The sequence below is a fragment of the Lynx rufus genome, unplaced genomic scaffold, assembly GCF_022079265.1.
Source record: "Lynx rufus isolate CCGP_SWC_20201006 ecotype Redwood Valley unplaced genomic scaffold, mLynRuf1.p SCAF_2, whole genome shotgun sequence".
In the NCBI taxonomy this organism is placed as follows: Eukaryota; Metazoa; Chordata; class Mammalia; order Carnivora; family Felidae; genus Lynx; species Lynx rufus.
Window position 1 is genome coordinate 177,937,237 of NW_025814834.1, and position 12,854 is coordinate 177,950,090.

General features: G+C 44.5%; 1 protein-coding gene across 1 annotated transcript in view; it reads left to right on the forward strand.

Moving 5' to 3' along the window:
- The first annotated feature begins 1,189 nt into the window (after window positions 1-1,189).
- USP24 (ubiquitin specific peptidase 24) overlaps window positions 1,190-12,854 on the forward strand; it is a 140,406-nt gene continuing 128,741 nt past the window's right edge. Inside the window, exon 1 of the mRNA XM_047085710.1 lies at window positions 1,190-1,526. Within this exon, the coding sequence (XP_046941666.1) occupies window positions 1,206-1,526 (321 nt within the window). The 5' untranslated portion in view covers window positions 1,190-1,205. The remainder of the gene's footprint in view (window positions 1,527-12,854) is intronic.

The following is a 12,854-nucleotide window of genomic DNA, read 5'->3' on the forward strand; positions in this document are numbered from 1 at the left end:
AGTAAGTGGGTCAGCATCAGGAGGGGAGCACAGGTCCAAGGAGTTCGAATGAGTCTGTGGCTGGCCATGTGAGGCAGTCTGAGGTTTTCCGAGGTTTTCGTTAGCGCTGGGATTCTGAGTTCGTAAAAATACGTTTCAGACGCCCAGGGGATTTCAGTGTTAAGAGTTTGGTGGAATACGGTGGGGTTTGGTGAGGGGCAGGTGGCCAGTGACGATAGGAACCTTCAGCGAGGGCTGGGAATCCATTTCAGCAAGGTTGGGGTAGTTTCAGGGAGAGCCGGAGGGATCTGGGTCGGGTTGCGTGGGGGTGATTTTCGGCCCCGGTGGACCGATGTGCCCGGTGTGGGCATGAATTGAGGTGGGCGTTGGGGTGTATTTCAGGCAGCGCGGCGGGCCAATTTCCGTGGTTCGGGGCGCATTTCTTTTGGGACTGCGGCGCGCGTTTCAGGCCGGGCTGGCGGCGAAGTGCAGCCGCGGCCGAATGAATCCCACCCGGGATGGGGTGCGTCTCGGGCGCGCGGGGGCGAGCGAGGCCGGGAGAGGAGTCCAGCGGGGGCTCTGAGCAGCTTCGGGGTGCGAGGGGACCGCCGTCGGGGCTGGGCCGCACGGACGGCTCGGGGGACTTCGGGGACGTTCCGCGCAGCGAAAGGCACCTCGCCTCCACCCGTCCCGCTCCCGCGGGAACCTGTTGCCGGAGAAATAGGCGGGCGGTGGCGACGGCCGAGGACCCTCCCTCGACTGCGCCCGGGTGTCTGCGCGGCCCTTTCACCCCAGAGACGCTCCGCGGCGCGGCCCCTCCCTTTGCTGTCTAAATTTAAAAAAAAAAAAAAAGCCCCCCCCCCCCCCAACACCCGCGCCCGTCCTCGGCGAACCTGGGGCGGCCCGGGCCGCTTCCGGGAGCGGAGGCGCGGCCCCGCGGGCCGGAGGAGGCGGAGGCGGAGGCGCAGGCGGAGGAGGAGGCCAACATGGCGGCGCGCAGGGCTGGGCCGGGCCGCCGCCGCGCCTGAGCGCCCCACCGCCCTCGCTCGGCTCCCGGCGTCCACGCCCGCGCCCAGCCTGGCCGGGCGGCAGCGGAGCGCGCAGGCCGGCAGCGCAGGGGCCCGCTCGGGCGCGGGAGCGGCGCGGAAGCAGCGCCGCGCGGCCCGCCAGGCCGGGGAGCCGCAGCTTCGCCGCTCGCCGGCCGGCGCGGCTCGGAGGCCCGAGCCATGGAATCGGAGGAGGAGCAGCACATGACCACGCTGCTGTGCATGGGCTTCTCGGACCCCGCCACCATCCGCAAGGCCCTGCGCCTGGCCAAGAACGACATCAACGAGGCCGTGGCGCTGCTCACCAACGAGCGGCCGGGCCTCGACTACGGCGGCTACGAGCCCATGGACAGCGGCGGCGGCCCCAGCCCCGGGCCCGGCGGGGGCTCGCGGGGCGACGGCGGCGGCGACGGCGGCGGCGGCCCCTCCCGCGGCGGGAGCACCGGGGGTGGCGGCGGCTTCGACCCCCCGCCCGCCTACCACGAGGTGGTGGACGCCGAGGTGAGGAGGGCGACCGTGACCCCGCGGGAGAGGCCGGCGGCTGGAGTTCCGCGGGCACGGGGGACACACCCCACTGGGCTGGGAGTGCGGAGGGCGTTTGGGGCGGGGGTTGGCTCGGAAGCGGAGAGAATGGAGTCCCGGGCCCGGCGGGGGCGGAGGTCACCGGGCCGGGGTCAAGTGGGGAGAGGGACCCCTCCGGGAGGGGCTGAATGGGCCTTAAGGGACGCGGGGCAGGGCTGCGCGGCAGGGTGGGGAGGGGGTCTCGTGGGCTTCGGGCTCTGCACGCCGCAGGGCCGGCCGGCCGGCCGGGGATGGGAAGGAGGGTCCAAGGCGTGCATCTGCGATGCGGGAGGATCGACGCGCTAGCCTGGAGTGTGTGATGGGGAGGGCGCGTGTGTTAGGGGTCAGAAATGGGATACTCGTAGGCCGGGCTGGGGGCGGCGATTTCGTGGCACCGGCTTTTAGCGAAGGAGTAGGGGAGGCACCAGGTTCAGGGTCTGAGAAAAAGTGGGATGGGCCAGCCAGAGTAGTGGCCTTTGCTAGGGTCAGAGGAGGACTGCTGGGGTTCGAATGGGGTTGGGGTTTTAGCCAAGGGCCGGAAAGAGGGGAGATTGGACAGGGTCTAAAAAATGAAGAGGGGCTGGTAGGGACCAGGGAGGAGAGGAATTGATATAAGGCAGGCGGGGGAGGGTGCTACGTGCAATAAGGTCTGGGTTGGGGGGACTGACGTTAATAAGGCCAGGTGGGGATTGGACTGAGGAGGTTAGAAGCAAGAGGCCAGGTTGGGATTCAAAGCTGAAGAGGCCTGGAATTGAAGGATGAAGCTGGGACCAGGTCTGGGCAAGGAAAGTACTGGTCACAGGCAAGGTCAGGAATGAGGGAAAAGTAGAGGGGAAAAGGGATTGCAGTCATACTGAGGGTGCTGTGCAGAGGGACAGGGGACACGGTGGGACAGACATGGGAGGAGTGGAGGCATCTGTTAAGGAGAAAGGGTTCCATCTAAGCGAATGGCTCTGATCGCAGATCTCAAGTCTGGGTGGAGAAAATCAGGCCTGTTTGGATGGGGATGTGAGCAAAGACCATGGGGAAGAAAACCGACTTTAACTGCAATTTAAAAGAGATCAACCAGAAACACCAGTGCTTGTGAAATAATTGCTCTGCAGGAAAATGGCAGCTAACCTGAAGAATTTTGGTCAGATTCATTGAATAGTGCATTTCGGGGGTCAGGTAGAGAGCAGCTTGGCCCAATCCCAGAAGTGCGCGGATCTCACAGATCTCAGATTAGTGGGCTTGTGTTTTTAAAATAGAGACTTGAATTTGCATAATTCTTAATGAAGCTAAGCCTTCTGAAAGCATTTTCCCTAAATTATGTTATATCCTTTTAATTACATGCTTTTGCAGCAGTTGCTCGGGCTGAAGTCACTTGGGGGGAGAAGGTAGCACTTCAGAAAAACCGGTTTCTTCACAAGATTTCTTAGGTGCCCAGACTTCCACACACGTGATTGGTTGCCCTTAATTAGCCTGTAACTCGGTTATGTGATTGACTAGTGTGTGAAAGTGAAGATTGTTATTATTCCTGATTTGGGGAAATAATCCCACGTTATTAAGTAAGTGTACTTAAGTCACTTTAAGAAATGAGCTTCTCTTTGCAAGTCCCCATCACTCCCCTACTTGCTCATTCCAGTTTTGACCCAGTTTTGCAATCAAGGAGAAGGCCATTGCTTTTTCTGCAAGTATTTGTATAACTATGATGTTCATTGTATCCTCATTTTGTGAGGAATCTTATTCTTTGTTTCTTTTGTCACACCTTGTAATTGTCTGTAATTGAAAAATCAAATTAAACGATGCTTGGTGGTACCTCACCATCAGCTGTACCGTCTATAGATTTAAGTGCAAAGAAATGGGACTGGCATCTTTTCACATGAATGACAGGCAGAGGAGTTTGATTTTAAGTAAAATCCAGGGAATCTTTATCTTTTCGAAGAATTGTGTCAAGTTTTCATTTCCTCTTGACCCCGGGGATTTTTGGCCTGGGGAGGCCGCACCATTTGATTTGGAGAGTTCAGGAGGGGCTCCTGGCTGAGGCTGCTTTCCCCAGAAGCATATTGGCGGGCTACGAGCAGACACTTTGCAGGCACACGGGAGCCTGGTGAGAACGTTTAACCCAATTTCTGCCTCTAGTTTTACAAATCTTCTGCCTGTCACCTGTGCAGCTAGCTGGGTGGTCATCCTTGCTGTGGACAGTAGGAAACTGAGGCTTTTGATCCTGGGAAGGATGCTGATTGTTGTTGAGCATCTCCAGCATGTCAGGCACTGTAGTAGACGCTTTACTATACGTTCTTTTAGTCCTCAGTGAGGTCGTTAATAACATCACTGTTTGAGAGAGACGATTAGTTCGTGGCAGTCTCTTGAACCTGGTGCTCTTAGGGCTTCAGAGACAGTGTGCTTTTTTTACTCTGCTCTCCTCATGGTTTTAGGATCGGCTTCATTTTAGCATAAGAAAGAAAAATTAAGAGGGGAAAAAAGACGATTTTGAGGCTGGGGAACTAGGCTAGGAATGATGGCAAGCACTGAATCAAGGCATTAGGAGTAGAATAATGGGTGGAATGAAAGGATCACAGATCTTTAAGGTGGAAGACTTCAGAAATTAAGAATTTGTTCAGCTCTTTTGTTTAAACAAACAGCCTGGCGGGGCCCAAAGGGGAAGTGACTTGTCCCCACAGAACCAGTTGATGGAAGAAACGGATCTAGAACTCAGGCCTTCTCACTGCATGGCCCGTGCACTGTCTCACTCCCACTGCCTTCCTTTCAGATGAAGAAGGGTCAGGCTGCAGCAGTGGCTTAATGGGGAGGAAGACAAGGGAAGTGTAACAAACTGGCTGACGTTCATCAGCTCTTATAGAACCTACCTGTTCTGTTTCTTAAAAAATGAGTACCTTATTTTAAATTCTGTAAAGTTATTTTTGGTGCACAGGAAATTTCAGTTTTAGTGTCTTCTTCAGAACGTTTTGGGGATAAACAGATTAAATTATAAACGTTAAAAAAGAAAAAAAAGGATTACATTTGTTTTTGTAGTTTGGAAACAGGCAGTAAACATTCAGTACCTTCAGTGTCCCCTGGGGGGGGGGGGGCGCGTGGGAGTAGATAGTGAAGGTGAAGGTTACATTCTAGTGGCTCTCAGTGCAAGCCTCTCATTTTACAAGAAGCGACTTCCCAAGGTCATGTAGTTAGTTAGGGAAATCAGTTTAGTAATTTGGGCTCATGCCGTAATTAGGATTTGGTTTAAAAATTAAATTTTGGAAAATAAAAGCAGTCAACTTCTGGTTCAGGAGAAGCAAGAAGAATGCAGATAAAAAACACCCAGATAGCTAACAGGGGGCAAAAACAAAAAAAAAAACAAAAAAACAAACCCACCTAGATATGTAGCAGAACACATAAAACTGCTCAGAAAGCCACCTTTGCCATATCCTCCAATTAAGTAAAGGTGTTGCTTCACACATGTTGTATTTGGTCGCTACGAGTATTGTTGGATACATGTAATTCATGGGCTCAGTGTCTGGAAGGGACTTTGAGAAACTACCCAGTTTTGATTCTGAATAGCATTACTTCAAAACCTGTCGAAGGCAGATAAGAGTTTGTTCTATTATTTAGGAAAATGGAATCTCACATCTGCCCTAAGTAACTTATCCAGATGTTTATCACCCCCACTCAGAATTTTTTCCTGTTTCTTACTCTGATGGCCACTGCTAAGGGCATGCCCTCTGGTGCCCTCCTTCCCAGAGCTGGGAGAATCTCTCTCTTAAGCATTGTGATCCTTGATCTGGTCCATGGGATCAGTAGGAATCAACCAGGTGCTGTTGTGGGCATTTGAGACAATTGAACAATTGCGATACGTACTCTATTAATTATTGTCTTATTTTTTAGAAAATACTGAAAGTGGAATTTTTTTTTTTTGTAAGGAGATATCAGCTAACAGCAAGAAATACCTTTCTTCACTGTCTAGTTCTGTGATAATATTCCCAGAAGTGACATTTAATACTGTGATCTGACAAATACTGGGAAATTCTTACTTTGTTCCTTTTTTAATGTGGACCTAACTTCTGGGGGTATTTTGTGAAAAGTATTTGCAAGATTTCTTTCTTTCTTTCTTTCTTTCTTTCTTTCTTTCTTTCTTTCTTTCTTTCTTTCTTTTAATTAAAGCCCCACAGTTGGTCCTGTTCCAGTATATCTAAATCACATTAATTTGTAGTTCTTTAACTTACCTCATTTCTGCCTCTCTTTTTTCCTTTGATAGTATGTGATAGTTCTAAATGAATTAAAATTTTAGTATCATCAGTGCTTATATTATTTATTTTAAAATTCATATTCCTCAAATAAAACAATCCTACTACATTTGAGTGTGGGGTAAATATCAAATATGATTTGGTAAATTAAAAAAAAAAAAGGAAAAAGAAGAATCCATATACAGATTTTAAACTAAGAAGTAAACTAATTCCAAAAAATTGGTTGAAAGTGATGACATAAAAATAGGGAATCTGCAAGGTTAATTAGCATAGCCTAATTTTTGAAATAAGTATTTCTTTATAATCTAGTATACGAATCTCCTTTGGGAATTAGGCCTATGAGTTCATCTAACAGTTGGCTTCTCACCTTATAATTACCTGGCCATATGCTGTTAGAACGAGTGTAATTTGGCACAAAGGAAGCACCTTTTGTGTGTTGGTGAGTGCAGTTCTAGCAGAATCATAGTAGATAGTGACAGTTTTATACAGCATAATGGTGCTGTTAGCTTAAAATTGGAAACCAGTCGCGATGTTAGAAAAGTAAATGTTTCAGTTTTAACAATTTGAAGCAAGGATTTCAACTTTAATGCAACTTAAATAGCAGACATCAGCGTACTACATACTTCTGTACTTACTGCCAGGTACCATATAACATTGATTTTGTTTGAATCCGAGTATGAAGAGGAAAAGTTTTCACTTCTGATAAGAACTATAGTTGGAAAGATTTAGTCCAATAATACTATTTATATCTGGAGTTCAGTTGTCCAGGAAATTTTCACATTTGAACCTGGAGAGAAGTAAGTAGACACGTAAATACGTAAAATTGAGCCATTGCAAAACATCCCCCCACATTCAGTGCGTTCACTACATGCGTTTCACTCATTTATTGTTTTAACTTTTTTTAAAAAAACATAGTTCATGCAGATGCTGTTATTCCACGTCCTAGCAAATTGGAAGAGGTTTTGTTGCAGTCCCAACACGAGGCGATGAGCATTTAGAGGGAACCATATTTGATAGTAGTGAGAAGTGACAGGTAGCAGTTCAGTGGTACAGGAGGGGACAGGAAAAGTTGAAAAGTGGGCCCAACCAAAGCAGGCCGGCCCGTGTGTACAGGGCCAAATAAAACAGCTTTGTGTGCTTCGTGACCCCAGAGGATGGCTGGTCTTAGTGATGTTGCACTCAAGAAAAGGTTCCAGTATGCCGTTTAGGAAGGGTCGCTGGGGCACCTCGGTGGCTCAGTTTTTTGTTTTTTTTCAATATATGAAATTTATTGTCAAATTGGTTTCCATACAACACCCAGTGTCGGTGGCTCAGTTTTTTAAGCGCAGAGCCTGCTTGGGATACTTTCTTTCTCTCTGCCCCTCCCCTGCTTGCGCATGCTGGAGCACATGCGTGCTCTCTTTTTCTTTCTAAATAAATAAATAAACATTAAAAAAAAAGGGTCAGGAAGGGGCACCTGGGTGACTTAGTTGAGTGTCTGACTCTTGATTTCAGCTCAGGTCATGATCCCAGGGTCATGAGATTGAGCTCTGCGCTGGACACAGGACCTGCTTGGTAGTCTCTCTCTCTCTCTCTCTCTCTCTCTGTCTCTCTGTCTCTCTCTGTCTCTCTCTCTCTCTGTCTCTCTCTCCCCCAGCCCCTGCCCCATGCACTCTTGCTCTCAAAAGAAATAAATAAACTTAAAAAAAAAATGGGTCAGGAATGTGGAGTACAGTTTAGCAAGGTTTTAGTTTTTAACCAAGAGAAGGAAAGGAGAAGAAAGTTGGGCGCATGAGGAAGTAAGCTTCAGGTGCCTTGGAAATTCAGACACATGGGGTATTTCAATGGAAGGGCTCTGGACTGCTAAGGCCCTGCTAAGAAGGTTGTGCTTCGTTTTTAAAAGAATAAATGTTTTCTCTCACCTTCCTCCTAGGGTGTTTTAGTTTCTTTTTTAAGTTAGTAATTCTCATTCTCATTAGTATCGTAAGAATTTTTATTGCTTAGTATTGGAACATTTTTTACTCACAGTTGGATTTATGAAAATTACTTGTTAATTAGCATGTAAGCAGTAGGAGGCATTATTTATTGTTTAGTGTTGATCATCGCTATGGTGAGTTTTTGACAAAGCATTTTGTAGCCTTTTTGTTTTTATGGTATGTTTGTGAGTTCACTTCTCTATCCAGCAATGGGAAACCTGGCTTCTACCATTGGCTTACAGTGTGTGTGTGTGTGTGTGTGTGTGTGTGTGTGTAAGGGATGTGGAATCTACTTGGTGTTAGCTGTTAACTTTAAGCTCGTTAATAGAACATACAGCTGTACATTTGGTTTATTTTTGTTTGTTCTGAAGAGAAGAGCTAACACAATTAAGTCGAAATATTATTCTGGTAATCTTTCCAGAAATTGAAATGCTTCAGCCGTGATGCAGAGTTCTGTGGAATCTTTTCGTAGGACTGCGTTGAAGATTTGATTTTCCTCTTACAGATAAATATTAACAGATAAATAACCTCTTAGGTGCCCACCCAAGTCTTCTCACTTCTAAAGATGAGCTTCCTTGTTCAGACCCCGGTTTGCTTTTCTGTGGTATCACAGCCAGTTATTTGTGTTATAAAATTCAGTTGACACTATTTGATATGCTTTCACTTAAGTTTAAGGTGTTTGTGTTAGAAATATTTTGCTAAAAAAAAAAAAACTGAGTAAAAGGCATGGTGCTTTTTTTAAAAATGTTTTTTTAATGTTTATTTTTGAGAGAGAGAGAGAGAGAGAGACAGAGTGCAAGGAGGGGAGGGCAGAGGGAGAGGGAGACCCAGAATCCGAAGCAGGCTCCAGGCTCTGAGCTGTCAGCACAGAGCCCAGCGTGGGGCTCGAACTCACGAACCACGAGCTCATGACCTGAGCCTAAGTCAGTTGCTTAACCGACCGAGCCACCCAGGTGCCCCAGTGCATTCTTTATCATAAGTTTCCAAATGGTTTCTGAAATTGAAATCTTTTTCAGAAAGACTTATTGGTTAGATATTCTGTTGTCAAGACTTTCCAGTTTCTGCTTTGTGTGCTTTTAAGAATCCAGCTTTTCAAAAACAGGTCAGCATTTCCCCCCCCCCCCTTCTCATTTCTCATCTCTACATTGTCAATTTTGGTGGAAAACTGAAATGCTTTCTGAAACCTGTAGCTGGAAATCTAGAATGAAGCATTTTGGTAACGATTTAAAATCTCTAACAGATCCTAGAAATTTTCAAGGTATTCCACACTGCAAATGGCAACATCATCTAGCAATTGTTTAATTTATTCTGGGACTCTTTCTTTTCTTTTCTTATTGTATAGCCTATTAATTCTCTAAATATCTCTCCTGCCTCTTCTGTCTATCCCCACTGTTACTGCTCTGTGTTCTGTTCCTTTCTTACCTTTTCTCTCTGCCACTCACTGGCACCAGAATGATCTCTCTAGAATGCAAATTTTAATCCCAGGATAACCTTGCTCAAAAATGTTTGGTGCTTCCTCATCTTCTCTAGGTAAAATCCAAATGCAGACTTCTTTTCTTTCAAGGTCTCCATTCTTACCCATCTGTTCCTATATCCTGACTTCCAGTTTTGTGTTCTCCCTTGCAGTTCAGGGGCCATCTCTTGGCCCACTCGCTCTCCTCATCGCCAGTCTCCATCTGCCTAACACCAATTCATTCTTGTTAGCTCCAGTGCCATATCTCTTTAAGGCAAAAGTAAAGTGGTGGTCATATTTTAGTTAAAAAAGTTACGTTTACCTTACATGTATCTGTTTTTCCACTAGGCTTGAGGAACAGGTCTCGTTTTATCTCTCTGTCTCTGGCACCCCAGCTCACAATATTTGATTGGATAGAGTGACGAATGAATGGAAAGAAAATTTTAAATGAAATAAAAAGTCAAATGATAACTGGAAAGAGGATTGAACCTGTGGTTTGGGAGATGGTACCTTTTGTTCAGGGTTCTGTTGCTTGCTAACTCTTCCATTGGGCAAGTCAGTTTGCCCCCGAGTCTCCATTTTCTCATCTGTAAAATAGTGTGATCTTGGACTAGATCTGCAGTTAATTTTTTTCATTCATTGACTTCTTTGAGAAATTAAAAGCGAAGAGGCCTCTCAGATAACAGCGTATGTAAATATATACGCTTAACGTTTAAAGTAAGCTGGTGCCAAAGTATTAATACTATTATTTGGGCTAATGGGATTACTATATTTCTCAATTAAAAAAAATTTTAGGGGCTCCTGGGTGACTCAGTTAAGCATCCAACTTTTCATTTCAGCTCAGGTTATGATCTCATGGTTCATGAGATTGAGCCCCACTTCGGGCTCTGTACTGACAGAATAGAGCCTGCTTGGGATTCTCTCTTTCTCTCTCTCTCTCTCTCTCTCTGCCCCCCACCCCTGTCTCAAAATAAATAAACTTTTAAAAAACGAATTTTTAATGAGCTTTAAAAACGTATATAAACTTTATTTAAAAAGACCAACCAAACTATGGTATTTATTAAAATGGAAATAGCTTTAAAAAAAAAAAGACTATTTTGTGAGTCTTAGGAAAATTTTGCCTAGACCCCCAAATTATTTTATAATTGTGCTATTGTTTCATTTGTGTTTTATCTAATTAAAATGTAGAAAAAAAGATTACTATTTCCTAGCATATCACTGGGAACAATTTTCTTTTAACCTAGAATTCATATTTGATTATCTACTTATTAGTTTCCAATTATTTTTAGTTCTAAGAAAACCATGGCTTGGAAGATGTGATTCAGTAGGACTTTCCAAATTTGAGTCAGAGATTAAGCTTTAATAGAGTTTCTGTTCAGTGGGGTTTTTTCTTTTTCTTTTTTTTTTTTTGCATGCTCTCCCCTGCCATCGAGTATCTCAGCATTTTGCCTTGTTGATTGGTTTTAGGATATTCTTTTGGGTGACTCCAGTATGTTTTAATTGGCCTTTAGATTATCTGCCAGCATTTAAAGACCCTCAAAGGTCTGCAACTATATTTTGAAACCAGCTGTCTTTAGAGCAGAGGGGTTTTTGTTTGTTTTGCTTTGCCAAAGGTATGGAGTAGAGATGCGTGTCTGGCCAACACAGCCTTCCCTTGTCACCTGTTTCCTGTGACCTAAAGCAGTTTTACTCATGATCGTTGGGCTCTTAGTAGGCTCCAAACCAATCTCATCCATGATTTCCAAGAAGCATTCCACTCCCTCGACTTTTTCTGTCACTTATATACTTTAATGGACAGTACTCTCTCATGTCTTTTTGCACAATTTTAAGAGGGTGGGATGGCTGTTTCTGGTATTCTTATTAAATGGAAGATAATTAAAGAGTTCTCAGAATAAAAACTCTAGATACGTCTGAAATAATGATACAGTTCACATTCTAGTGATAAAAACAGACATTCAGCTGAAAATTGTTAAAAGAGCAACAGAACAGTAAATAGCCCATTTAACAAAACAGCCCTTGATTCCGTAGGTTTTTATTGAGCAGTGATGGTGTGCTAGGCACTGAGCTAAGTGTTGGGAATATAATGGTGAACCAGTCACACATAGTGTCCTCTCTGTGATAGTTTGAAGTCTGGTAGATTTCTTGTGCTCTAAGTGGAATACATCATGATGTTCTAATTCAGAAACTAGAGGCTTCGAAGAATCGGGGGTTGAATGTGAAAGAGCTTACATCTATCAAAAGCATTTAAATACTGCCTCAAGGATTTTTTGTGGTAATTTGATTTATAGTGGGATCCATTGCCAGGAAATCAAGTGGTATTTTTCTCAAGTGATAACGTCTTTAGCACCATGGAATGTACAGAATTTGTATTTATTTACTTGTTGGATGTTTAATATTAGTAGTTGATGTTTCTCTCAACTAGTACCTCTTCTAAGAATGGTGCTAATTATTTCCTTCAAATTCTGTTACTTTTTGTTCTAAAATCATGAAGGTATGCGTTTTTACCAGAAATGAGAAATTTCTCTAGAAACTGGTCTGATTTCAGGCTAAACATTCCTTATGGTTGTGGATAATACAAAAGAGGCTGTTTTAAAGCTAGAGCAGTGTTGATTTTAGAAAGACTTAGGATGATAGAAATAGCAGTAACTATGTAAATGAAAACTTGTCTGGGATTAGTAACATAAGAAGTCCTTAGTTTATTATTAGTATTTTGGTTTTTGTGGTCAGTTTTACGTCGGAGTGGACTGTCTTTCCTAAAATACTTTAAAAATATTAGTAATTTTCATTTTGTAAGATTTACTTTTCATATCTGCCTCGTTTGAAGTGTTTTGGGGAGTTACAGTAGCACAGATCATCCTATGTTTCATCCTTTCGACATCATACTTGTTTTTGAGAAAATGTCAGTTATCTATTGGGCAGTTGGTACTGTAAGTGTTGAAATCACGCCAGGCGTGTGTGTGTGTGTGTGTGTGTGCGTGTGTGTGTGCATGCGCAACGTGTGCCGTAAAAACAATTGGTTCATGTTATGTGTATAGATACACTTACATCTGTGCAGAGTAACAAGTGGGTCCTGTTTGCTGTTCATTACTCTTGAGGTTTTAATGGCTGAGTATAAACCATGTCTGTGATAGAGGAATTCTAAGCATTTGTTAAGGGGGATCAAAGATGAGGATCAGTGCAGGATGACCAGAGATTCACCCAGTTCATAGTGATTATAATGTGGGAGGGAAATATCAAGAATGATTAGCAAGATACACTTTATGAGACAGAAAAATTATCTGTAGAACTGAGAGTGTTTCTTGTCTTCCCCTCTCCCTACTCTGAGAAAAAAAACCCTGAAAGTGGTAAATGTAAGGGTGAAAATGGAAGATTTGTTCAGAGCTGGAAGGGACCATGGGGATCTTGTGGTGTTAAATCTTGCCAATTTAGGAATGAGGACCTTGACCCTGGATCATTAGCAAAGTCAGGAAGGGAGTCTAGCCTTCTGCCTCTCTCAGCGTGTAGTTTGTATTCTTCACACTGTCTTTCTGACACGAGGAAGTCTTTGACTGTAGGTCATCTTTAATATATCCTTCCTCTTAAACTCTCTGTATTTTAATCACCACCATTTCCTTTGTTAGGTATTAGTTTGCATTAA